The 21,091-nt window shown below is 44.1% G+C and overlaps 1 protein-coding gene and 1 pseudogene across 6 annotated transcripts in view; one reads left to right on the top strand and one right to left on the bottom strand.

The window, feature by feature from the left end:
• Nucleotides 1–18,878, bottom strand: part of MPPED2 (metallophosphoesterase domain containing 2) — a 196,007-nt gene extending 177,129 nt beyond the window's left edge. The window contains exons 1-3 of one of the 6 annotated variants that reach the window (XM_070064518.1): nt 18,341–18,878; nt 12,581–12,829; nt 367–389 (exon numbers count right to left, since the gene is read on the bottom strand). In XM_070064518.1, coding sequence (XP_069920619.1) covers nt 367–389; nt 12,581–12,708 — 151 coding nt within the window. In that variant the 5' untranslated portion in view covers nt 12,709–12,829; nt 18,341–18,878. Of the gene's footprint in view, nt 1–366; nt 390–4,273; nt 4,373–12,580; nt 12,830–16,268; nt 16,291–16,442; nt 16,551–18,340 lie in introns of those variants that run through there. The other 5 variants (XM_070064525.1, XM_008269263.4, XM_008269265.4 and 2 more) reach the window with 5 other exon arrangements.
• Nucleotides 18,879–18,929: 51 nt separating this feature from the next.
• Nucleotides 18,930–21,091, top strand: part of LOC103351737 (pre-rRNA 2'-O-ribose RNA methyltransferase FTSJ3-like) — a 46,375-nt pseudogene continuing 44,213 nt past the window's right edge.

Here is a 21,091-nt window from a genome sequence, read left to right as displayed (position 1 = left end):
ATAATACATACTTTCCATGAACTTGTTGAAGACCTCTTGTATTAGGGGAAGCTGTCAATCAAACTCCTGGTAAGTGGGCTGAATACACCATAATTGATTTCATACTTTTAACCAATAATTGATGACTCCTAGTATGATCAACGAATAAACATTTTACAAGGACTTAAAACAAAATATTTTCTGATGCTTCTGTTCTTAATTTAGGAGAACAATATAGAAAACCCAAACATTGAGGGTCAAGTTGATAGCGAAACCTTGATTTTTTTTTTCCTATGTTAGAAAAGAGAGCTTACTACAGTCAAAGCAAGAGTCAACTGATGGCAGAAAAGGTTACAGCGTTAGTGTAGGAGCATCAGAAATACTCACTCTGAGCTTCATCCAGCTCCATCCTGAAAAAAATACGGGAGACTTATATAAGTTACCCTTTTTAAAGCCAAAAACACCGTCATGTTTAAAAACATGCTTTCCAAAGAATGGATGATTACAAGGGAATGCAACTTCCTGGAGAAGCACATATAAACCCCCTGAATCATTCTGCAAACTCAACTCTCATTCACTCATTCATTAAATAAGAATTCGTGGGTGTCTAAAATCTGCCTTGCACTGGGATAAGTGTTGTAGATACAGACAACAGCAACAACAACAAACCCTCAACAATAAGATTGCTGTCTTCATAGAGTTTATAGCTTGGAGAAGATAAACCTTTCATTAAAAAAATTAAAATGCGCATGGGTGATAGGTATAGCATTACTTGTAGGTACTCTGAGTAGTGTATAAATGGACACGTAAGCCAGAGAAGGAATAGAGGTTTCCCGAAGAAAGTGACAAAGGTGTAGGGAGAAAACAGGGTTTAGGGAAGATTCTTAAGGTCACGCAGAGCCTCAAAGTGGAAGACAGTGGATCAGCCTACTGTTCTGCACCTCCCGGTACCTCACCACTTTAAAAAAAAAAAGAAAAAAATAAATGCAGGAGGCATGCCTAGAAAGCTGGGCTTACAATGCATCTTTCCCTCAATGTCAGCACTGAATCCAGACCGTTTTGAAGACCTTGAGAAAAAAATTAGTGGACAGATCACCAAAGTTGGCACTAACTGTTGCCAAACGTCTGGCTGGCACCAATGTGCAGACTAAATTGGCCATAAAAACCTGACTGTAGTCCTGCTTCTCTCAATGGAAATCATTTTGAGATCAACAATGAGGCTTATCCAGAGGCCAGTTTTAGGGGGAGACCTTGAATTTTGAGCTTAACTCAATTGCATGGTTTAGGGCAAGAGTTTCAGATTTCAGATGTGCAGTCAAGTAACCGGATCCCATCAGAGTTTTAATGGCTTCTAAAGAATCCAAAGTGTTAAATCCTTTTCCCAGCATCCACCAAAACAATCAGGGGGTACTTTCCTCCAACTCTTGCACTCCTCTCCCACTCTCCTGTTCTCATACTCAAAGTTACCAATTCACTAGTCCATTCAACATTTGTTTCTTAACTCTGAAGTTTGATAATCATCTGTGCTGTGAAACAGGGCTCATGCACTTACCCTCCCCACTTTGAAAAATACTGACAGAGAAGAAATGAAATAACTAAAGCAGAATATTTACAAATGGTGCTTTATTTCCAGAATGACACTATTATCACAACACCTTATAAACCTGGAGAAAGTTTTCACCCCAGCTAAACAACTCCAGGTAAGGCACAGCATGGACAGTGCCACTGTCCTAGGCAGCATAGTGGTTTCTGTTTTTTAAGTCTGTGCCCCTGGCTATTAGGAAGTGAACAGAGACTCAATCCCTTTTTCCTGGTGTGGGAATCCCTTGGGAGGCAGTACAACCCTAAAAACTTCTTGATGAGAAAAAAAGAAGCACACCAAATCTAACTGGTTTGTAGTGCTCAAGTCATTTTGCTTTAAAAAGTTGTGACAAATACAGATGAGGTGAAAAAAATCAGATACGATGATGAAGAATCGTATGTGACCTCCACATCCAGTGTTAATGTGATGGAAGCAATGATGATAAATAATAGTATTATTAATAACAGTAGCAACATGGAGTATTTAGATGCGATGCCAAATGCTTAGGTAAGCACTACACATCATTTAATATAACCCTTACCATAACCTTTCAAAGCATATTAAGATCCCCACTGCAAAGATGAGGCATTTGTAGCAGGGAATTTAAGTAAACACATGTAAGGCAGGGTGGAGAGGACAGACTATATCTGGACATAGTTTTGTATTTGTAATTCTGTCCAGATTTCTGCTTAGCATTAATCATTGCACTCCCAAACTCTCCCCCTCCAAAATATAAGCCTTCATTCTCATTCTCATTCTCTCTCTCTTTCTTTCTCCCTCCCAACCCCACCCTTTAAATCCAGCAGTGGCTCCTGCAGCCCATGGTGCAGCACCTCACAAAACAGCATTCTCTGTTTATAGTGTGACACAACCTTCCCCACAGAGTGTGAGAGCAGGAGTAAAATCCACTAATGGCCAGAAAATTCATTTTCATTCTACACTTGACAAAATAAACACCTCATAAAAGCAGGTAAGCAGAAGCTACTTTTCACCCTGGACTGCTCTGTCTTAATAACCTTTGAAAAGGAAGAGCCGACTAGAGGGAACAGGCCCTTACACACACACACACACACACACACACACACGCCACAATCACGGCATAAAGGGAGTAGGATAAAAGCGAAACTCCTTGTGGAAAGTTAAATTATTTTTTTCCTCCAATGGGGGCACCTCTCATTAATACAGACCATGGCTGAATCTGCAAAGGTCCTTTCAGTGCAAATCCTGGCTGAATTAGCAAGCTCTAACAGAGCCTGTCTGAAAAACCAGGGCACTTGATTTCCCTGAACTGAGTTCCCTAAAGGGCTCATTTTTTCCCCCTCTTTTGTGCACAGAAAATGAAGCTCCACTTACACGTTGGAGGAAATATTTCAAAACATTCCCTTTTTTCTCAAAGTGCAGAATTTATGGTAACAGATAATTAACATCAAATGACAAACAATCTGAGCAGTAAAGGTCCCCGTTTGGTTGCCAAGATGATGGTATCAAATTCCAAGATAAACAGCGGAGCGTGCTGGCTGCCATTAACATTGTGGCGGGGTCGAGATGGAGCGATGCAAGACAGAGGGGCCATCCACCAGCAAGGGGCACGGTGTGGCGCGAACAACCTCCCACAGGGTTATTACTGCCCTTCTGAATCTGCAGGGGCCAGTGGGGAGTGAGGACAGAACAAGGCTCACACCACTGTACTGAACAGAATACCCCAGCCTTTATATTTCACATGGGGAAAGCATTAGACTCTTCTTTGAACAACTTTATGGAAGAATTAGAATTTAATATCCTTTAGGAGTTAACACCTCCTAGTCTGTTCTTCCCAAAGATCTGCCCTTCCCCATTCGTTTGGTTTCAGTGTTACCAGCTGTGCCTATGTATGGGCGTGAAGAACAAAGTGAAAACAAGTTAACCTGTAAAAGTCAGACTTTGAGCACAACATATGGGAAAACTCCTAGATAATAACAGATGGCAAACTTTGGGAAAGTGCAACTTCAGATATTCTGACTTTTCTCCAAAGTCAGTTTTTAGTTCGCTGTTTTTTCAAACAGATCTTTTTAAAAGACTGAACTATGAATTGGATGTCATTAAATAGTAAATAGGTCTAAAAAATTATTCCTTCTCAGTGATCAAAACAAATCAGTGTATCAAAAATTGCTATGCTGGTTCTTTGAAATGCTTGGGTTCCTGGGTAAGTTCACTGGGCATTCTTACCCAAGAAAGCCAAATGCATTTATGTCTCACGTCCCTGTTGCCTGATGTTTTAGGGAAACTGACCCTCTCCCAGGACAAAGACAAGCCCAAGGTCAGGACTGACAACTGCTGACATAATTGTGATCTCACAGATTTATACTTGCTGGATACCCCACACACACACACACAACTTCTCTTATTCTCCCCTTCACAAATACCCCCATTTCTCTTCACATGAAAATTACCTCCTCCTTATCTCCTGTGCCCACCCGTGTTAGTCCATTTGGGATGCCTATAAACAACAGAAAGTTACTTCTCACAGTTCTAGAGTCCAGGAGGTTCAAAATGACGGTGCCGGCAGAATCAGTGTCTAATGAAGAACTGCTCCCTGGGTCACAGATGACGCCTCACTTGCCCCTCACACAGCAGAAGGGACAAGAGCTACTGTGGAGGCCTCTCTTCTGTGGGCACTGATCCCACTTACGAGGGCTCCACCGTCCTGACTGAAGCACTTCCCAGAGGCCTCACCTCCTAATATCGCCATCTTGGAGTACTGCAACAGGAATTTTGGTGGGGCACGAATATCAGACTACAGCACCACCGAACCAGGACCAGCACACAATAGTTCTGTAATTTTGAAAAAGAGCATGTATTAAAATCCAATGAATCAGAGCAATGGGTAGGAGTTTTGTAATTAAAGGCATCTAATTCAGTTTGGTAGACTTCTGTGGTTACCTTCACAGTCTTAAGGCAAAGCAAACAAAATGTAGAAAAATTTCCCAAAACTCAGCACTTAACAGAGCTGGTAAAACATCTATAGCACAGCGAAAGGCTGAGTCTTTCAGGAAATTAGGGAAACGTGCAGAGGTTGCTTAACTGGCGAAAGACAGGATTTTGCTCTTAAGTTTAAAGTCTTTGTTCAAAACGCAGTTAAATTAAGGGTATAAAAGAAAAAAAGTTTGAAACTCGCTCTGAGGCTCAAATACCTAAAACAAAATACCACACCAGCAAGTCACTTTTTTCAGTCAACCAGTATAAACGCCAGAATACCCCCGAACAAAGATAGCAAAGGACATTTCCCCAATCTAGAAATTATCCAGTCTTTGATCTGGAAGGTTTCAGGGACTGCTGTACAAGAAATAAATGGGTTTCGGTAGAGTCCACATTACTGTGTGGAGTGTTGCAATCTTTTAAGGAAGTCACTAACAACAGAGAAACTTCAATAATGGCCTAATTCTCACTCTGAATTTCAAGGCTCAGTATAATCAAGTACTAAAATGTATTTGCTTGCTTTATTAACTTACAGTGTGTTTTTTTTCTTCTTTCTTTTAAAAACTAGCTTCAGCAACTTCAACATGTAACACAAAACTGCACAAAGATTTAAGCCAACTCATAAGGCTTATATTCTGGATTACTGGTAAAGAAGAACACACACACACAAAAATTGGAAAAAAAATGCACTTTCTTATTTGAGTGTGTCTTGCCCCTCTACAGGGATAGAGACTGAAGAAAAATTTCTTCAAAACAAAATAGAACAAAAATATGCAGACCCAAATACTGCAAGGGCCAATAAATTTAACAGAGTTTCCTCTTTGCAGAGTTAGTGCTTCCACACAGACAAAGCCTCCAAGTGTACTTGTTACATTCAGAAAATATAAAGGAGACTGACATGGTGGTCTGCAAAAGTGTGGCAGTTTTTTTTCCACACTGATATTGAAATAATAGCCCAAGCAGGCAAGGACTGCTACTGACACACAGTATGCTATGAAAATCTTAAAGGGAAAAAGTCCCAGGAAGCAGAGAGCCAGGAAAATACTGCAAATGAAGAAAAACAAGCTGGTGAATAGACCTTCCAAGGCTCAGTGAGCTTCCTCTCCGTTTTGAAAACAGATCAGAGCTACCTAGAGTGTATCACCCAAGGTATGGCAGATGCAGTGTTATCAGCTTTATTTTGCATCCAAAAAGCTCATCTTTTAGGGCTCTAAAAGCTCAGATTTGAAACTGAATAGTCTCAAATACAGACTACCCACTGCATGATGTCTTGTTTAGTTTACCTTGCCACTCATGTAATTTTATCAAAGCATCTTCATGAAGAAGTTAAAAAAATGTATTTAAAACAGGAAACAGAGTCAACACTAAGAAGTGAACTGATGACTTCACGGTTTCAGGATATGTTTATCCACTGTTTATTCACATTTTCTCTATTATTCTTTATTTATCCCTTTAAATGTAAGCAACTGTTTTAGAATTCAAAATCCAGGTATGACGTAGTAGATAAGAAATGTTTTACTTGTCAAAATTCTTTACTCTCCAAAACAGTCAGTAGCCAAAACAACAAACAAAAAATACTACCCAGTTATGCAACTTACAGCTAGGGCTCTAGGAATAAATCTACGTGAACAACAACAAAAAAATCTAACTTCAGACTGCTTCCTTAATGCTCAAATACAGACAAAGAAATCTCCGGAACAGAAACTCAGCCGTAACACAAAGTCCAACTGTCACGGACCACGAGACGGGTACCCTCAGGGAGAGCATAAGAAAAGAACTTATTTTTAAAAAGAAATGAGAAGAGGAAAAGAAAAACACTCTCTGTTTATATATGAGTGCAAACTAAAAGGGCCATTCAGCATCTCCAAGATGAATTTCAGATTGAAAACATTAAAAAAAAATTATGGCCATGCTAATGTGCAGGCCAGTGATAAATTTGTAATGAGAATAAGAAAGTGGCTTACCAAGACGGGAGTGTGTGTTTAGAATTTCTTTCTAACAGCTAATGCAGCCAGCTCCATAGCAAAGGATAAATTTCCACCTTGTTGGTGAAGTGCCATTTTACTGAGCACCAGACATTTGTTCCTTCATTGATATTACTCTTTCCCTGTGTGATGGGTCATTTCTCTCCCACCACCAACACATCCCTATCATAGCTCACTAATAGACTTTTTCCCTATGGAATATTACTAATGATGTGAGACTTGTGTTCTTCATTTTAAACAAAGGAAAAAGTCAAAACTAGAGAAATCCCAGATTGTCAGAATGGGAAGGGATGATGTTAAGGGTGGTCAGGTTAAACCACTGTTGAAGAACCTGAAATTCTGAAATGCCCACCTAGCCGAAGATTGTAGGGCTAAATAGTGGCCATCACAAAACTCAAATCCAGGTTACTGCAACACTGTCAGGTAACCTTTCACAGCAAGCTATTTACTTACTGATAATGTTTACACTGTTGACTTCCAAAAATTGAATTTGAAGTTTTTTAAAAAAACATTTTTTCCCCTTCAGTTAGATGACTAAGCTGTAGGCAACATCATTGGGATTATTCTTATTTTCCCATACAGGGACAGGCTGAATGCAACAGAGCCATTGAATAGCTTTTGGCCTAGTCTTTAAGTATAACAAAAATTTGAAGAAGGTTCCATCCAAGGAAGTGAGGTCCAAAAAAAGTAGAATATTTGCATCAGAGCAAGCCTTTAATGTAAATCTTGCAGACAGAGTAGGAGGACTTGGAGACAAATTTGTATCATTCTTTTGAATAGCTTTTATCATAAAAGTATTATATAGTTATTGTAAAAATAATCCAAATTATATAAAAATGTATAAAATAAAAAGTTAAAGGTTGTTACCCAACACTCCCTCCTCCAAAGTCATTCCCAAAATTGTTTCCTAAGAAGTAATCACCCATAATATTGGTATTTATTCTTCCAGAGACCTTCACATATTTTTAATCTGTAACACTCTTCTGTAACTTGTTTCTGCACCTAAGGGGTATTTAATCCAGATTTGAAAAAAAAAAAAAAAACTTTTACTACTTCCAATCATGTTCCTGAACTGGGTAAGAATGAACCCTCAGATCAAACAAACAAAACCCTGTAAGAATTTGGCATGGAATGATCAACAAGATAGTCTAAGCTACAGGTCATTTCTGATTAACAATGCCTAAGCCACACTCATGGATATCACATAATGCAACAACATAACAAGAACACAAGTTCAACTTGTCACATTTTATGCAGATTAGAAAGGAAGATATTAACATTTATCTCATGCTCACTAGCTACTAGACAAAACCAAAGCTATTCCCACAATATCTATGCATCAGATGATATCTTTTAGGAATATATGCCACACACATTATCTCATTTAACGTCTACAACCATCACAAAGCATCATTAAGCCCATTTTACAGATCTGAAGACTGAGGGCCAGAATCCTTCCATTATCACCCAGTCAAGCCTGTAATTGGTAAGGATCAGCATTTGTACACAGATCTCTGATTTCAGAGCATATGCTCAGTTACCAAGTCCTCTTTCCCAGCTCAGGCCCTTGGCAGGCAATCCTACTTAGTTTTGGTTAACTGCTGATGCTTCTGCGTTAACCACAGACATTGCGAAAAGCCATCCCATTGATGTGGGTACAGGGACTTAGGTGCAATCCAAGGGAAGAAAGGTCTTTATGATTCCAAAGAGAACAACGAGGCAGCACGTGGCTCACAGGAGTCCTTCCCACACCAGGACTGTGACTTTCCTGGAGTACCTGGAGGTGGGTGAGACACTCCAAAGCTGTTTATGATCTTGACAGGCACTAAATCAGCCTTACAGCTTCCCAACCCTCACAACCAGAAACCCCACCTGGCAAAGTTTCCATGGTACAGTGCTGGTAATGACTCCTTCAGGGAGACAGGACAAAACTTAGCAGTCACTTTCTTATTCACTCATCTATTTATATGTCACAGATTTTCAGAATGAATGAAGACAATGTAGAACTGAAAATACCAGAATCAACAGAAGAATCATTCATGGTAACAGCTAGCATTTCAGTACAGACGAGGCACCCCTAAGAACTTCACATTTAGTAACTTTTATCCTTTTAACCTCCACAACGACCATTTCAGACAGGCACTGCTTTTTTATCATCCACATTTTTACAGATGGAAAAAGAAAACATAGAGGAGACATTTCTCCATGGTCGGTTACATAGCTAGAAAGTGGTGCAATCAGTGGTACAAGCCAACAAGCTGATTCCACTAGTGAGGTTTCCACTAGTGAGGTTACCACTGTGCCACACTGTCAAAGAACACAACCTAAGTAAGATGCCAGGGACACTAATAAGAAAGGCATAGTCAAGGCAAAGAAAGTGGCTAAAACTGAAAACCAAATTTGATTTAAGCTTCCAATAGCCAATCCTTAAATAAAGAGATGAGGAATTAACCTCAGTAAGTTGACCAGCCAATCTGCTTTGCATGGAACAGAGGGTTTTCCCATAAGGTGCAACTTGGGAAAATGGAGAAATCTACATACCTTACTAAGATGGTTTTTGGAGTATTTTATGAGGCCTCAGACCATTAAAACATACACAATCTTTGTGGTGTTTTAAGACCTATACTGGCTCCTTTAACACCTCCTTCCATCATCATTAAAAATACTACGCAATTTTTTCAACATTCTGCTTGGGAAAGATGAAAGGGTTGTGGAAAAATGAAGCCCTGTTAATTGTTAGGATTCAATCATAACATCTATTAGTATGTTCAAGAGTCTCAGTCAAAGGGGGCACAAATTCTAGGTTAAATTTGAGTCTGCCAACCCCAGCTGTGCTTTAATTTTTTTTCCCAAGGTCATATAGGATTGCTTTCTTTTAAAAAAAAATAATAATAATAGTCACCGTGTCACAAGCAGAGTCAAGCGGGCGATTCTTAGAAAGCTGGATGGCAGTCTTGTTAGAACTCACAGATGAAAACAAAACCAGGACCTCTTAAAGTCGGCTGAAATGTCGGCTCTGAAATCAGTAATGAGCTTCAGGAAGATGAGGACTGGGGCTTATTTAGCTTTGTTTTCCCACAGCAACACCTTGCAAATCTGCACTGTTTTCATTGAAATCTTCATCTTGGTAGGTCACAGCTAAAAGATCCCTAGCTATCATTTGGTGCAACTGTTGACAGACGAGTAAACTGAGGCCAGGAGAACTGAAGTAAATCGCCCAGAATCAGCCCAACAGTTGAGTTGAGACCAACCGCATTAAATGGGAAGTGAGCTATTCTTTATTAAGGTGAGAAGACTCTAATTACCAACACCAGGTTGTACCCCAAACAAGCAGTCTTTATAGCGGATGAAATTGTGACTCCAATCCAGGTGGTCTATCGTGTGCATCAGAGACCTCAGGTGTAGGTGAAACAGGGAAGCAAAATAAATGAGCGACCATTCAAGTAGAAAAGAACAAACATCTTTAGGGAGAACAACATTCGGCCATGACACATGGAAAATTTCTGAAAAGCTGAAGAAGTTTCAGACTAAATATTTGTAATTATTTTCCAGACAATTTAAGTTTCTATTTATAGTAAAGGGGATTTTAAGTATAAAGAAACATAACATGATGGAACTGCATTATGATCTCTGAATGAATACTATGGGATCAGTCACTGTGCTAGCTCACAAAACAAGAGCAGAGCCTTTAACAAAGAAAGGTAGAGGCTGAAGAGGGGGTGACCCAGCACCTTGATGATACATCCCTCTGCAGAAACATGCAACAGGTCACCAGGTGACAAAACAAAATAAGTTCCAAGGAAAAATCTGCAAGCATTGATCACAACTTCTCATTTCAATGCACAGTTAAATCCAAAGATCAAGGAATCAGTCAGTCAGTATTTCTGAGCATCTGTCACTTGCTCAGAACACAGTCCCTGCTTTAAGAAATAAACAGTGTAGACATGAGGATAAGGTTATGTAGACAGATCCAACCGATAGATGACAGATAAAGAAAAAAGTCATGGAAGTAGTATGACGTTAATGCACATCAAAGAGAGGTGGCATGTTGGGCAGGCACAATCATTTTAGATAAGCAGAGTGACCCAACCAGGCTTTTAGGCTTTTAATGGGCAGAGCATTGGAAGGGCCCAAGGTGTGCTCAAGCCACAGGGAGCCGACTTGTGTGGCTGGGGCGCGTGGATCAGTCAGGAAGCCTTCATCGACACTAATGTGAAAAGACACGCTAGAGCCACACTGTGGATGAATCCTCTGCTCCCAGGTTACGAATCTGGTAAAAGAGTTACACAGCTGTCTAGGTTGCCACTGCAAACCCCGTTTTCCAAGCCTTTCTTTTTCAAAAAGGTATCATTTCATCCTTCAAATTTTTCATGGCTAGATATAAGCAGGCCAGTTCTAAGGTTACATGATTTTTTTAAAATATCTCCCTGCGTTCCCAGTTTGCCAGTGGAATCTTACGCCAAGAGTAAGCGAGCAGATGTCTGCAAGCCTGAGGACTAAGCTGAGGTTCCCCAACAGTCATTTTCCAAAGAACAAGCAAAACTTAGTTTCTGTTACCTGGCTGAAAAAAAGGATCCACAAAGTTCTAATACATAACGTCACACCAACACAACAGAGCTAAAGGTATCCCAAAATGCTGCTTGCACATATCTCATAACATCTTTGAAGAAAAACAAATACATAGAATGCTCATAGATGCTCATAGTTTAGAAGATCCATTTTAAGACGTATCACCTTAGAAACTTTTCCCTAAAATCGTGACAGGGAGCCTTCACAATCATGAATGTATTCTGATTTTAACAAAGTACAAAATCCTTAGAAACAGTTTAGCGTTCACCATTTGCAAGGGTGTTTCTCCCTCCTTGGTTCTTTTTTGTTGTTTGAGCATGCTGCCTTAACACTGCCACTTTGCAGAATCTTATCCTAGGCTAATTGAAAGGCTCTTCAGACTCCACTGGCGAAGCAGCATCCTAGTATTTATATTAACATCAAGGCAGTCAAGGGAGAGGCCTTTCTGTGTGGCTAGTGTTTCTAAATTCAAGTGAAGCATTTTGTGTGTGTGTGTTTGGGGATGAGGGGCAGGGCGGTCCTGCTATTTCTTTAAATGCCCACATAAAACAATTAATAATAATAATAATAATAATAAAAAGCTTGTGACTTAGTCATGCCCCAAGTTCAATTCTTCCAGGAGTGGTAAAAACAGTCAACAGAGCCCTAACCTCCTTTTCTATGTTGACCACACAATAGTTTTCAAAGAGGTTTAGTCCTACCATGAAAGACTCATGTTAGACATTGGAGGGGTCACACAGCGATGAGCACCCGGCCTTGAATAAACAAGGGAGATGGTGACCTTTTGCCCCTTTCACTGAAAGCCCTGCACATCCTGAAGCAGAGGACCCCCCCCCCAAAAAAAAAAAAAGTTGGTGTGCAACCAGGTGCTGCAAAATCCTTGCCTCTGGATTTCTCCCACACTTTGTTCATTATACAGCTTAAGCCTTGACATGACTTAAGTATATTAGGGAGTGAGAGAAAAGTACAATTTCTGGAACCAACTGTTCCACTGTCCCTTAATCCTTTGTTCCCTATATTGTTTGAGTCCTGTAGCATGCAGCACACGTCTCACTAGCAACAGGCAAGACAATGGATTTAGCAGTAGCTGGACAATTAGTCCCAATTAGGCCTATTTCCCAGCTGAATGTAAAGGGGTAGCCGGGTGAGGTGTGGGGGGAAAACTACAGAAATTTTAAAGAAATGTTTCATCATAAAAACAAGCAACACAATGGAAAGCAAACTGGACTTGTGGTCAGGAAACCATCAAAATGAATCTGCATTAGGCAAATACCTTAACCTCTCTGTTCTCATCTACAAAGTCTGAGCAACCTACCATCACCTTATGGTTGAGAGCAGTCTGAAAATTTGAAATGCTACACACATGTAAGGGACTCCTCCTGAGCTCCATTGGAAACCACAGATACCCATCTGTTCGGTAAATCGTTTACCTTTTATTCTCCCTAGCAGAAGTCATTTCTTTCTTATTTTCTCAACTGCTAATTTTTTACAGTTCATGCGTGATACTTACATATGTACATGTGGTGGCTGGAATCTGCTCTGGTTAATATTGTAGTGCGTGAATGCCTGGGTGGGGTTTGAGCTGTACTCGTCCACCGTTATGGTAACTTTGCCTTGAGAAGGAATCCCATGTGCCATCCTTCCTCTCTTTAGGCATGAGCAATTCACAACTTTCTGGAGCAGAAGATGGAAGCAGGCATGGTGCTATTCAGCCGACCTCTGAATACAAGGATCTACTCATCAATACCACTGTGCATTTCTGGAAGGAAAAGAAAAGAAAAGAAAGAAGGTTCTGAGCAATGTTAAATTTGATGTCTAGACATGAAATTAGCTCAGTAAAAACACGAATATGTGTTGCTTCCTCATAGATAGAACCGCTTCTGTCTCCCTTACATGCACTCCAGCGTGGACGTTATACTCTATATGACATTGCTCGGTGCTAGCAAATGATCTCAATGGAGTTCAAATGAAGATTTCCTCTTTAATTATAATTATGGCACTTAGCGTGAATTAGGGAAAGGGCATATCCACAGTTGCCATGGTGTCCGCTATAAATGGTTTGTGCTAGAAGTGGAGACTCTTCCAAACTGTCCCCGCTAATTGGAATGTTTGGTTTTTACAAAGTTGGTGTCAGATAACCATTTGAAATCTCAGTGTTCACACAGCCACCGAACACAATGACAAAGGTAGGTCCAAAATGCTGTACGTCTAACAGACACCTGTGCAAAACAGCAGTAAGCACATCATATGCACACAGTACACATAAATTTTTCTCTCAAAAGCAGCTGCCAAAGTACGTTATACCTGGTACACATATGCATTCATCTCTGACCAAGAACCTTATGGTAAAGGCAAATCCTGTTGCTAAATGTAGTGTATCGCTTCTCGGCCTTTTGGCTACGATCAAGTGTAAATGCAGTGCAGTTTCTTCAAGCAGCCAGGATTGTACGACCACTCTGGATGCTGCTGGAGCAGTGTGGGACACAGACGTAACATCGCCACCGCATTCTCAGTGCTGCATAATTCTCATTGTTTGTTTCTTTCTTTTTAAAATGTCCACTAGTTCTGATTCTTTCTGTAAATGTTAATTTGCTAGCTGCCTCACCAGGATGAGAAATGGATATGTCTATTTCTATGATAGGTGTGCAAGACTGAGGAAGGCAAATTCTTGTATGGAAGCTGCCGCAACTGATCAGTGTAGAAGAGGAGTAGTAAATAGCACACTCCTTGGGTAACCCTTGGGTAACCCAGTTTCTTACATGAAGCGCTCCGCATCACAATACATTTGCCATGTGCACCATTAAGCTCCAGGAATCTTAGCTGCTATCTCAAATACAAATATTTAGAAAAATAAGATTAGATTTAAATTTGGCATGAAACACCTTAAATATCGAGCAAAAGGCAGATGGCCTGCCATAGGCCATTTATTTTATTATTTTACAACCCGGGGCTTGTATAGTCCTCCATATGCTAGCTGGGCTAAGAAATTCCACTGCATTCTACTCAAATCATTGCCATCTTCATATTAGCAAATCAAGCTAAATAACATCCACCTTGCCTGTGTTCCTAACATACAGCCGGGTGGAGAGATGAATCCCTGGTGCTCTGGCATTTTAAACAAAGTGTCGCTTCGGGTTCTCTCTTCTTCCAGACTTCATGGGAGGTTTAAGTCCTTTAAGCACTAGTTGGTAGACAACCAGGCCAGTAGGATTAACTAAATTAAAATCATTCCCAGCTCCTCTGATGTAAGATATCTACAAGAACTGCTTACAAATCATAATGTGGCAGTTTTCATACCAAGTTTGCAGCTGTTTCCTTAATTTCCCCCACAATTATATTTTACTGTTATTTTGCATAACAGTAAAACACAACACCTGCTTCAAATTGCAGTCCTGTTCTAAGTACTGTAATTCTCTTTTGAGACACAAAGTACCGAGACACTACTGAAGCGCAAAACCGCATAATTGCGTGACGCTGAAAAGTAAATACAAATGAAAACATCTTCCTGTTATAGAAATGACTGTCATTAAAAAGAATGTTAGCCATCAAAGCACAGAGGGGAAAAATACACATTTTTCAGACTACGAGCGAACTTAGTGCTTGCATAAATTAGAGAATGGTATAAAAATTACTTGGCACTTCCTATGTTCCTTCCATCAATGTCTATTGTGTGAAGCACAGAACATGCAGAAGCAAAAGAAACCAAATTCATGTCTAGATCACTGTGACCTTTGAGTAACAATCTCTGCACCTGATGTCAGGAAGAATTTAAATGTTTCTGGAGCAAACTCACTCATTAAGTAAAATGTGACCGACAACTAAAGCGTATGCGCCTGATATTTAAATACCTATGCAATACGTTGTAGCAGTTGGAATGATACCATCCCAAGTTCTCCCATTGGAAGCTGAGAAGACAACAGAACTTAAAAGATGATCGCGTCACATTCGTAAGTGGTCCACTCCATGCTAAATTCAACCTGCTGACTGCTTATTCTACCAGTGAACATCTGTGCCTCTTTGCACCTCTGCCCCATCAAGACAAATACAACATCTTTTCATCAGCAAGCACAGGCCCCCATAGCTCGGAAGGGCTAAATGGGTGGCTGGCACCTCATTTGAATTCATCTTTACCATGTTCCCTTTCAAATGTTTTATCGAAACAGTGCACCTGCAGAGTCTATCTTCTTTAATCTGGAGTCCTTTGAAGAAAATGTCAGACTAAGGCACAGAGCTTCAAAACTTTCGCAGCACCTTTACACGCAAGTCGAGAAAGGCTTATTTTTTGTAAAGGCTAGGTTCACCCCCAACCCACATCTCCAAATGAACATACACTAAGCATATTAAAAACACAAACACCAAAGGAAAAAGACTTTCCCTCTCCCCCCACCCCCCAATAAACCCTAAGAGACAGGGGACAATGGGCAAAAGCACCTGTCTTAGCCTGAGAAGTTGGGAGAAGCTAGAAACGACAGGAGACACTGCCTACAACCATCTAGAAGCTCTCTGAGTTTGCCTCACAGTTAGGCAGTAAAACCTTGCAAAAGATCACACGTGGGTGCATCTCACCCTCTTCACACTTAATTCACTTTTGACACCACAATATTTCAAGAGAGCAGTACTCTTTCCTGAAATATGCATTTTCTACTTCAACACATTTGCTCTGCAGAACAAAGGAATCCAGTACAAAACCTTAAGCAACCTAAAGAGAAATCCAAGAAAGACCAACACTGCCAAACACTCATGCTGGAACCAGTTTGATTTTTCTCTTAAAGAAAAACCATGTGAGCACACTTTGCATTTCCTAGACAGCAATCACTTTCGTGTCCCTGAAACTGTACAACTGGCAATGTTCTTTCCCAGGAATCCAGTTGGAAAACCTTCTAACGTCTGCTGGCGGTGGAGGGATTACAAACGCAAGAATTAAGTAACTGTCTCCACCTCCTAGGCACCAGAAGTCCACTTTAGCAAAAGTTCCAAAGCCAGGACGCATGACCTCTCTGCCCTTGCACCGCCCAGCACAGCCTATGAGAGCGCAGCCCGCGATCGCCCCATTTAAACCACGGTGCTCATTTCGGTCGCTTGCCCCACGGAGATGGCCCGACCGACAGCAGCCTGGCGGGGCGTTTACAACTCTCCTGCTCCCTCTCCGCCGAATTTCGCTCCCTCCGCCTCCCAGCTCCAGTGCTGCCTTAACTCACGCCCCTACTCTTTGACGCTCTTCCATCCCTGCCTGTATCCGGGAGCGATGCCCACACGCCTGGCAGGCGGACCGCGGCTTCTCCCGCAGAGTTGCGGGGCGGGGATGCTGACACGACGGTCCACGTGCCTCTGTCCACCGTGGGCCCTCACGCCCTCCCTCCCTCCGCACTTACACCTGAACTCGTCTCCAGCACTGCGGACACCCGGCTGACACATTCTTCCCGAGTGGGAGGGCAAGACTTTCTTTCTCTCCCGCGCCTCGGGCAACGCGTGGAGTCTATATATGGTGGGGCGGGGGTGGGGTGGGGGACGCGGAGTTCTCTACTTTGGATTGGTTTGTTTGTTTTAAAACTAGGGTGGGCAGCTGGGGACGGGGGTCCTGCAACTACACACACATAGGCACACGCACACGCATACGCACTTGCCCTGCCCTCCCGCCCTCGGCCGGCTGGCCCTGCCACCGCTGCCCCTTCCTTCCTGGAACACCCAGCTCGCCTCACTAGCTCAGTCCCCCGCTGCCACCGCCGCCGCCTCCGCGGCGGGCACTGCCGGGCCGGGACTCCGCTGGGCGCTCGCCCTTTTTTTTTTTTTTTTTCTTTCTTTTTCTTTTTCCTTCTCACCCTCTCCCCGCAAACGCGGGGTTGATGGATGACCAGCGGTGGCCAAAGGCTCTGCCACCGCGCCATCCTAGGCTGGCCATCGCAGCCCCGAGCCCCCGACGTCGGCCTCCCGGGCGCGCTGGCATCCCGGAGCCCACAGAGCGGAGCCCGAGCCTGCCTGCTCTCTGCCCCCGAGCTGCCAGGCTTCTGCCCCGGAGCGGCGGGGGAAGGACCGCAGGGAACCCGCGAGCGCTGGAAGAGGGGATATGGAGGCCATGCCCCCCCCCCCTTTTGCTATCTTTTCTTCTGCTTAAAGTTTTGTGTTTGGTTTTTATTTCCTCCTTGACCTATTTGTGTGTATTTGTTTGCAGCACCTCAAATCAATTACGCATTTTTCATGACCTGCATTTGCACTTAATTTAGGGTTTCTTGGGGATGGGTGAATAAATGTGCAATAAATCAACCCCATTGGGACATCCCTGATTTATTTTCTCGCTGATGGATTCCAATCCCCTCTTGAACCTCCAGCAAGAAAAAAAAAAATGCCCCCTTCACCTCGTAGGCCGCAAAAAGCCGGAATCCAAAGGCTTTACAAAGATAACCTTGTTCCAGGCAAACAGCAAAGAAACTCCTGCCTCCGCAGAGAAGAAACCGGGCGGCAACGGTTACTTTTTCTGGCCGCCCGGCCCCGGCCGCAGCTCGGGTCGCCGGGTCGCTCCGCAGGCTGCGATCGCGGAGACCGGAGGCGGCAGCGGAGAGTGAGGTTGGGGCGCCGGGGATAGGGTGAGAAAAAGCCCCGTGCCGGAGCTGCGAGCGCGCGCGCGGGCGGCCCGGGGTGGCCACGGAGCGCAGCCGGAGCACAAAGCTGCGCGGCGCCTTCCCAGCCACTGCACCTGGCCTCGGGCCGCCGCGGGCACCCGGGGCTCGGGCCAACACAATGCACCCGGGCCTAGGCCGGGGCGCCTCGAACACACAACCTCGGGACTTTCTAGTAAACAGCTCGCCCGGCCCTCGTCCCCACCCCCCCATCCCCGCTGCCCGGCGTTCGCCGCTGCCTCTGGCGGGTACCCCCCTCCTTCCCTCCAAAGAAAGCCCAGCCGAGGAGGGGGCAGCGAGGTGCCGGACCCCAAGAGGTCGGGGGGCCGAGGGCTGCGGGGGAGGGGAGAAGAGAAAGCGGACAAAATGGGGAGTGGGAGGGAAGACAGCTCCGCCAAAAGAATTCGCTTTCGCTCGGGGCTGGAAAATAAGCCCTCCCCAGGTCGCGAATCCGCCGCTGGGCGAATGTCAGGGGCACCGGGGCAGCCGCGGTCCGCAGCCTCCGAGTCCCCCGCACGCGCCTCTGACAAGGCACCTCTCACCCGGGCTCCGCTTTGTGTGCGCATTTTTTTCCCTTCCTCTAGCGCTCGGCACCGGGCGCCCGGCCGCCTCCTCCCCCTCCCCCGCCCTCCGCCTCCCTTCCCGGGGCGGATTACCTTTCCCGGGCTGCGCTCCGGGTCCCGGGGATGCCTTCAGCGCCCGGCGAGCAGGCGATCCATCGCCGAGCGGCCCGAGCCGGCTGAAGGCGCGCTGGGGGCGCGCGGGGGCGGCGAGGGGCGCGGGCGGGCCAGAACCTTCGACCCCGGAGGTCCCGCCGCGGGCTGGGGCGGGGGCCGGGGGGCGCGGCGCAGAAGGGAGGCGGGGGCAGAAAGGACCCGAGCAGCCTCGATGTGGGGAGAGAGCGAGCGAGGGGGCGAGGAGAAGGGAGCGAGGGCGCGGCGAGCCGGAGGGAGCGCGAGCGGTGCAGTGACAGGGACTGCCACTGGGGTCAAAGGAGCACAGCTCCAGGAAGCAGAGCGGCCGAGGCGCCGCTCCGTGCGCGCTCCCCGGCGGGACCCCGCGCCCCTGCACGCCCCTCCTGCGCTCCTGGCCCTCTCAAGCCCCCACTGGCTCCCCGAGGCCCCCTGAGCTTCGAGAGGAGGAGGGAGCCGAGGGCGAGGCCGGCAGCCTGCTGGTGCTCCCGGGTCAAGCAGGCGGCAGAAAGCTGAGCTGCAAGTTCATCATCGAGTGTGATCGGCGAAAAAAATGATAGGGGATGCGGAGGGTGGGGGGCGGGCCACGGAGTCCCCGGAGAATGAGGGAAATGTCCCCCTAGATGGGCGGATTCTGCAGAAGGAACACCCAGGCCCCCCACCCATCGACCTGCCAGGCGCTGTCAGTGGTCCTGGCACCGCTCCAGGGCGCAGAACTCGCTGCGGGGGCAAGGGAGAGCGGCTGGGGTGCTTCGCCCAGACCTGGGAAGGCGACCCTAGGCTCCCTGCTACCTGCAGAACAGAGGTTTTCGTTTTCCTAGGGGAGAGCTGTGCTCCCTTTCCCCCAGCCTTTCAGTGCAATCCATACCCAGACACACTCTCACCTCCTCTCTGCAATGTTGTTCCGAGAAAGAAAAGGCCGACCCAGCCGATGCTGTCTTTCACCTCCATGAAATAAGGCAGGTTCAGGATAGGAAGGTGAGCCGAGGCCAAGACTCTTTAATTGTTTCATTTATTTATTTTTTTGTTTTGTTTTTGTACACATTTTCCCCCAAAAGACACACACTTCAAAAACATTGAAAGAATCAAAGTTAGTCTGCATGTCACTGCTCCTTTGGAAAATAGAAGAATCGCATGCAAACAACATCAGGATGGGGAAAGCCGCTGTGAGGCTGGAAGAGGGAAAACAAGGGAGCCGAGGCTTTTGGAAAACTTGGTTGGCAGGGCTGCGTGTGAAGAATGAGATGGCTCTTGTGATGTTATGCCATTGTCAGAGCTGAAGGATTTGGAGGCACCCGGATCTAATTTCTATCTAGGAGTCAGACTTAGGGCTCTAGGCACTCTCCAGAGGGAAATCCAATGTGTGTGTGTGTGTGTGCACGCGCGCGCGCGCCCATGCACCAGGAGAGAAAAGTGTGCTAAGTGTACTATGTGACAACTGACCAGACAGCCTGGCTGAAATTATATCCCCTAAAAATATAAAAGGAGCATTTCCAACTGGTCTGTGGCCCTCTCTGCTGAAACTAATTGGTTTCCCGGGTCTGGGGAGGAAGGGAAAGAGGCTGGTAGGAGCCCCTATAAAAAAAGATCAAACGGAATTCACTAGAAAATATTTCCCTTTTACAATGGGCTTTCCTGGCACTTGAATGTTAAGTAACCCATCTCTTAGGACTGGACTGAAATGAAGGGGAAGTAGTCTTCCTAATGTATTTATTTCATTGTGCACTGTGCCCAGAGTGTTCGTACTTGTCAAATATACTGGACTCTACAGGATGGGGCCTTTCCTTGCCCAAGACAGATCGCAGCAAGCCTGGATGTTAAAGGATGCCAAAGGTGGGGTGAAGGAGCACTTTCGTATTTTGTTTTCTTTTGTTTTCCAGCCCAGGAGCGAGCGCTGACAGCAGTCAGGTTTTTGAAGATAAGCTTGGTTTTGTTTTCCTCGCCCTCTGTGGTAGCAGTACACTGCTCTTACCTAAATTCTTTGAGTTTTTACATTGGTTTGCACTGATTTATTTAGTAGCCCCTCCAAATCATCACTAGACAAATAATTTCTGTGATTTTCTTTCTTTAAAAAGCAAACTGGTAAGCAGTCAAAACAGCACAACTAGTTTGAACATGGTTTTGAATCTAATATGTGCACATAGTGAATAATAATGCATTCTACTTTACTGGCACATTTTACAGGGTATTTGGTGGCATACAATATCAAGTTGGTGATCCTTTACCAAGTTGATGAAAATTCACATACCATTTTACTGACAGGAGAAAATGTGGTAAAAAGGCTTAAAATCATACAGTGTAGTGCAGAAAAAGTCAAATCCTACTGTGTCCCTTGCTGATAGATCAGTTATCCAGTGGTGACCAAGCTGGATTTGTGTTATAAATTTTTATTTCCATTAGGCTACTAAAATGAAAAGCAGAGGATTGTAAGTGAATTTAAATAGTAAATCAGTTATATAAACTCACTTTTTAAATAATTCTCATTACACGGATTTGAACATATTGCATTTTGTTAAATTGTATTCTCCACAAACACAGCTACCTACATTAAATCCTACTTTTTAATGATTGGCTGTGAACTGTCCCTTCATATTATCTTCGAAATATTGCCTTAGTATATCAAATTTTAAATGCTATTAATTGGAACTATTTTTTTTTTATTTTAGGTGAGTGATTTTTAATATTTTTATTGTTTATCATGGGTAAGACAAGAAA

This window comes from Oryctolagus cuniculus, chromosome 1 (genome assembly GCF_964237555.1).
Source record: "Oryctolagus cuniculus chromosome 1, mOryCun1.1, whole genome shotgun sequence".
In the NCBI taxonomy this organism is placed as follows: domain Eukaryota; kingdom Metazoa; phylum Chordata; class Mammalia; order Lagomorpha; family Leporidae; genus Oryctolagus; species Oryctolagus cuniculus.
This window is presented reverse-complemented; position numbering and strand designations above follow the sequence as displayed.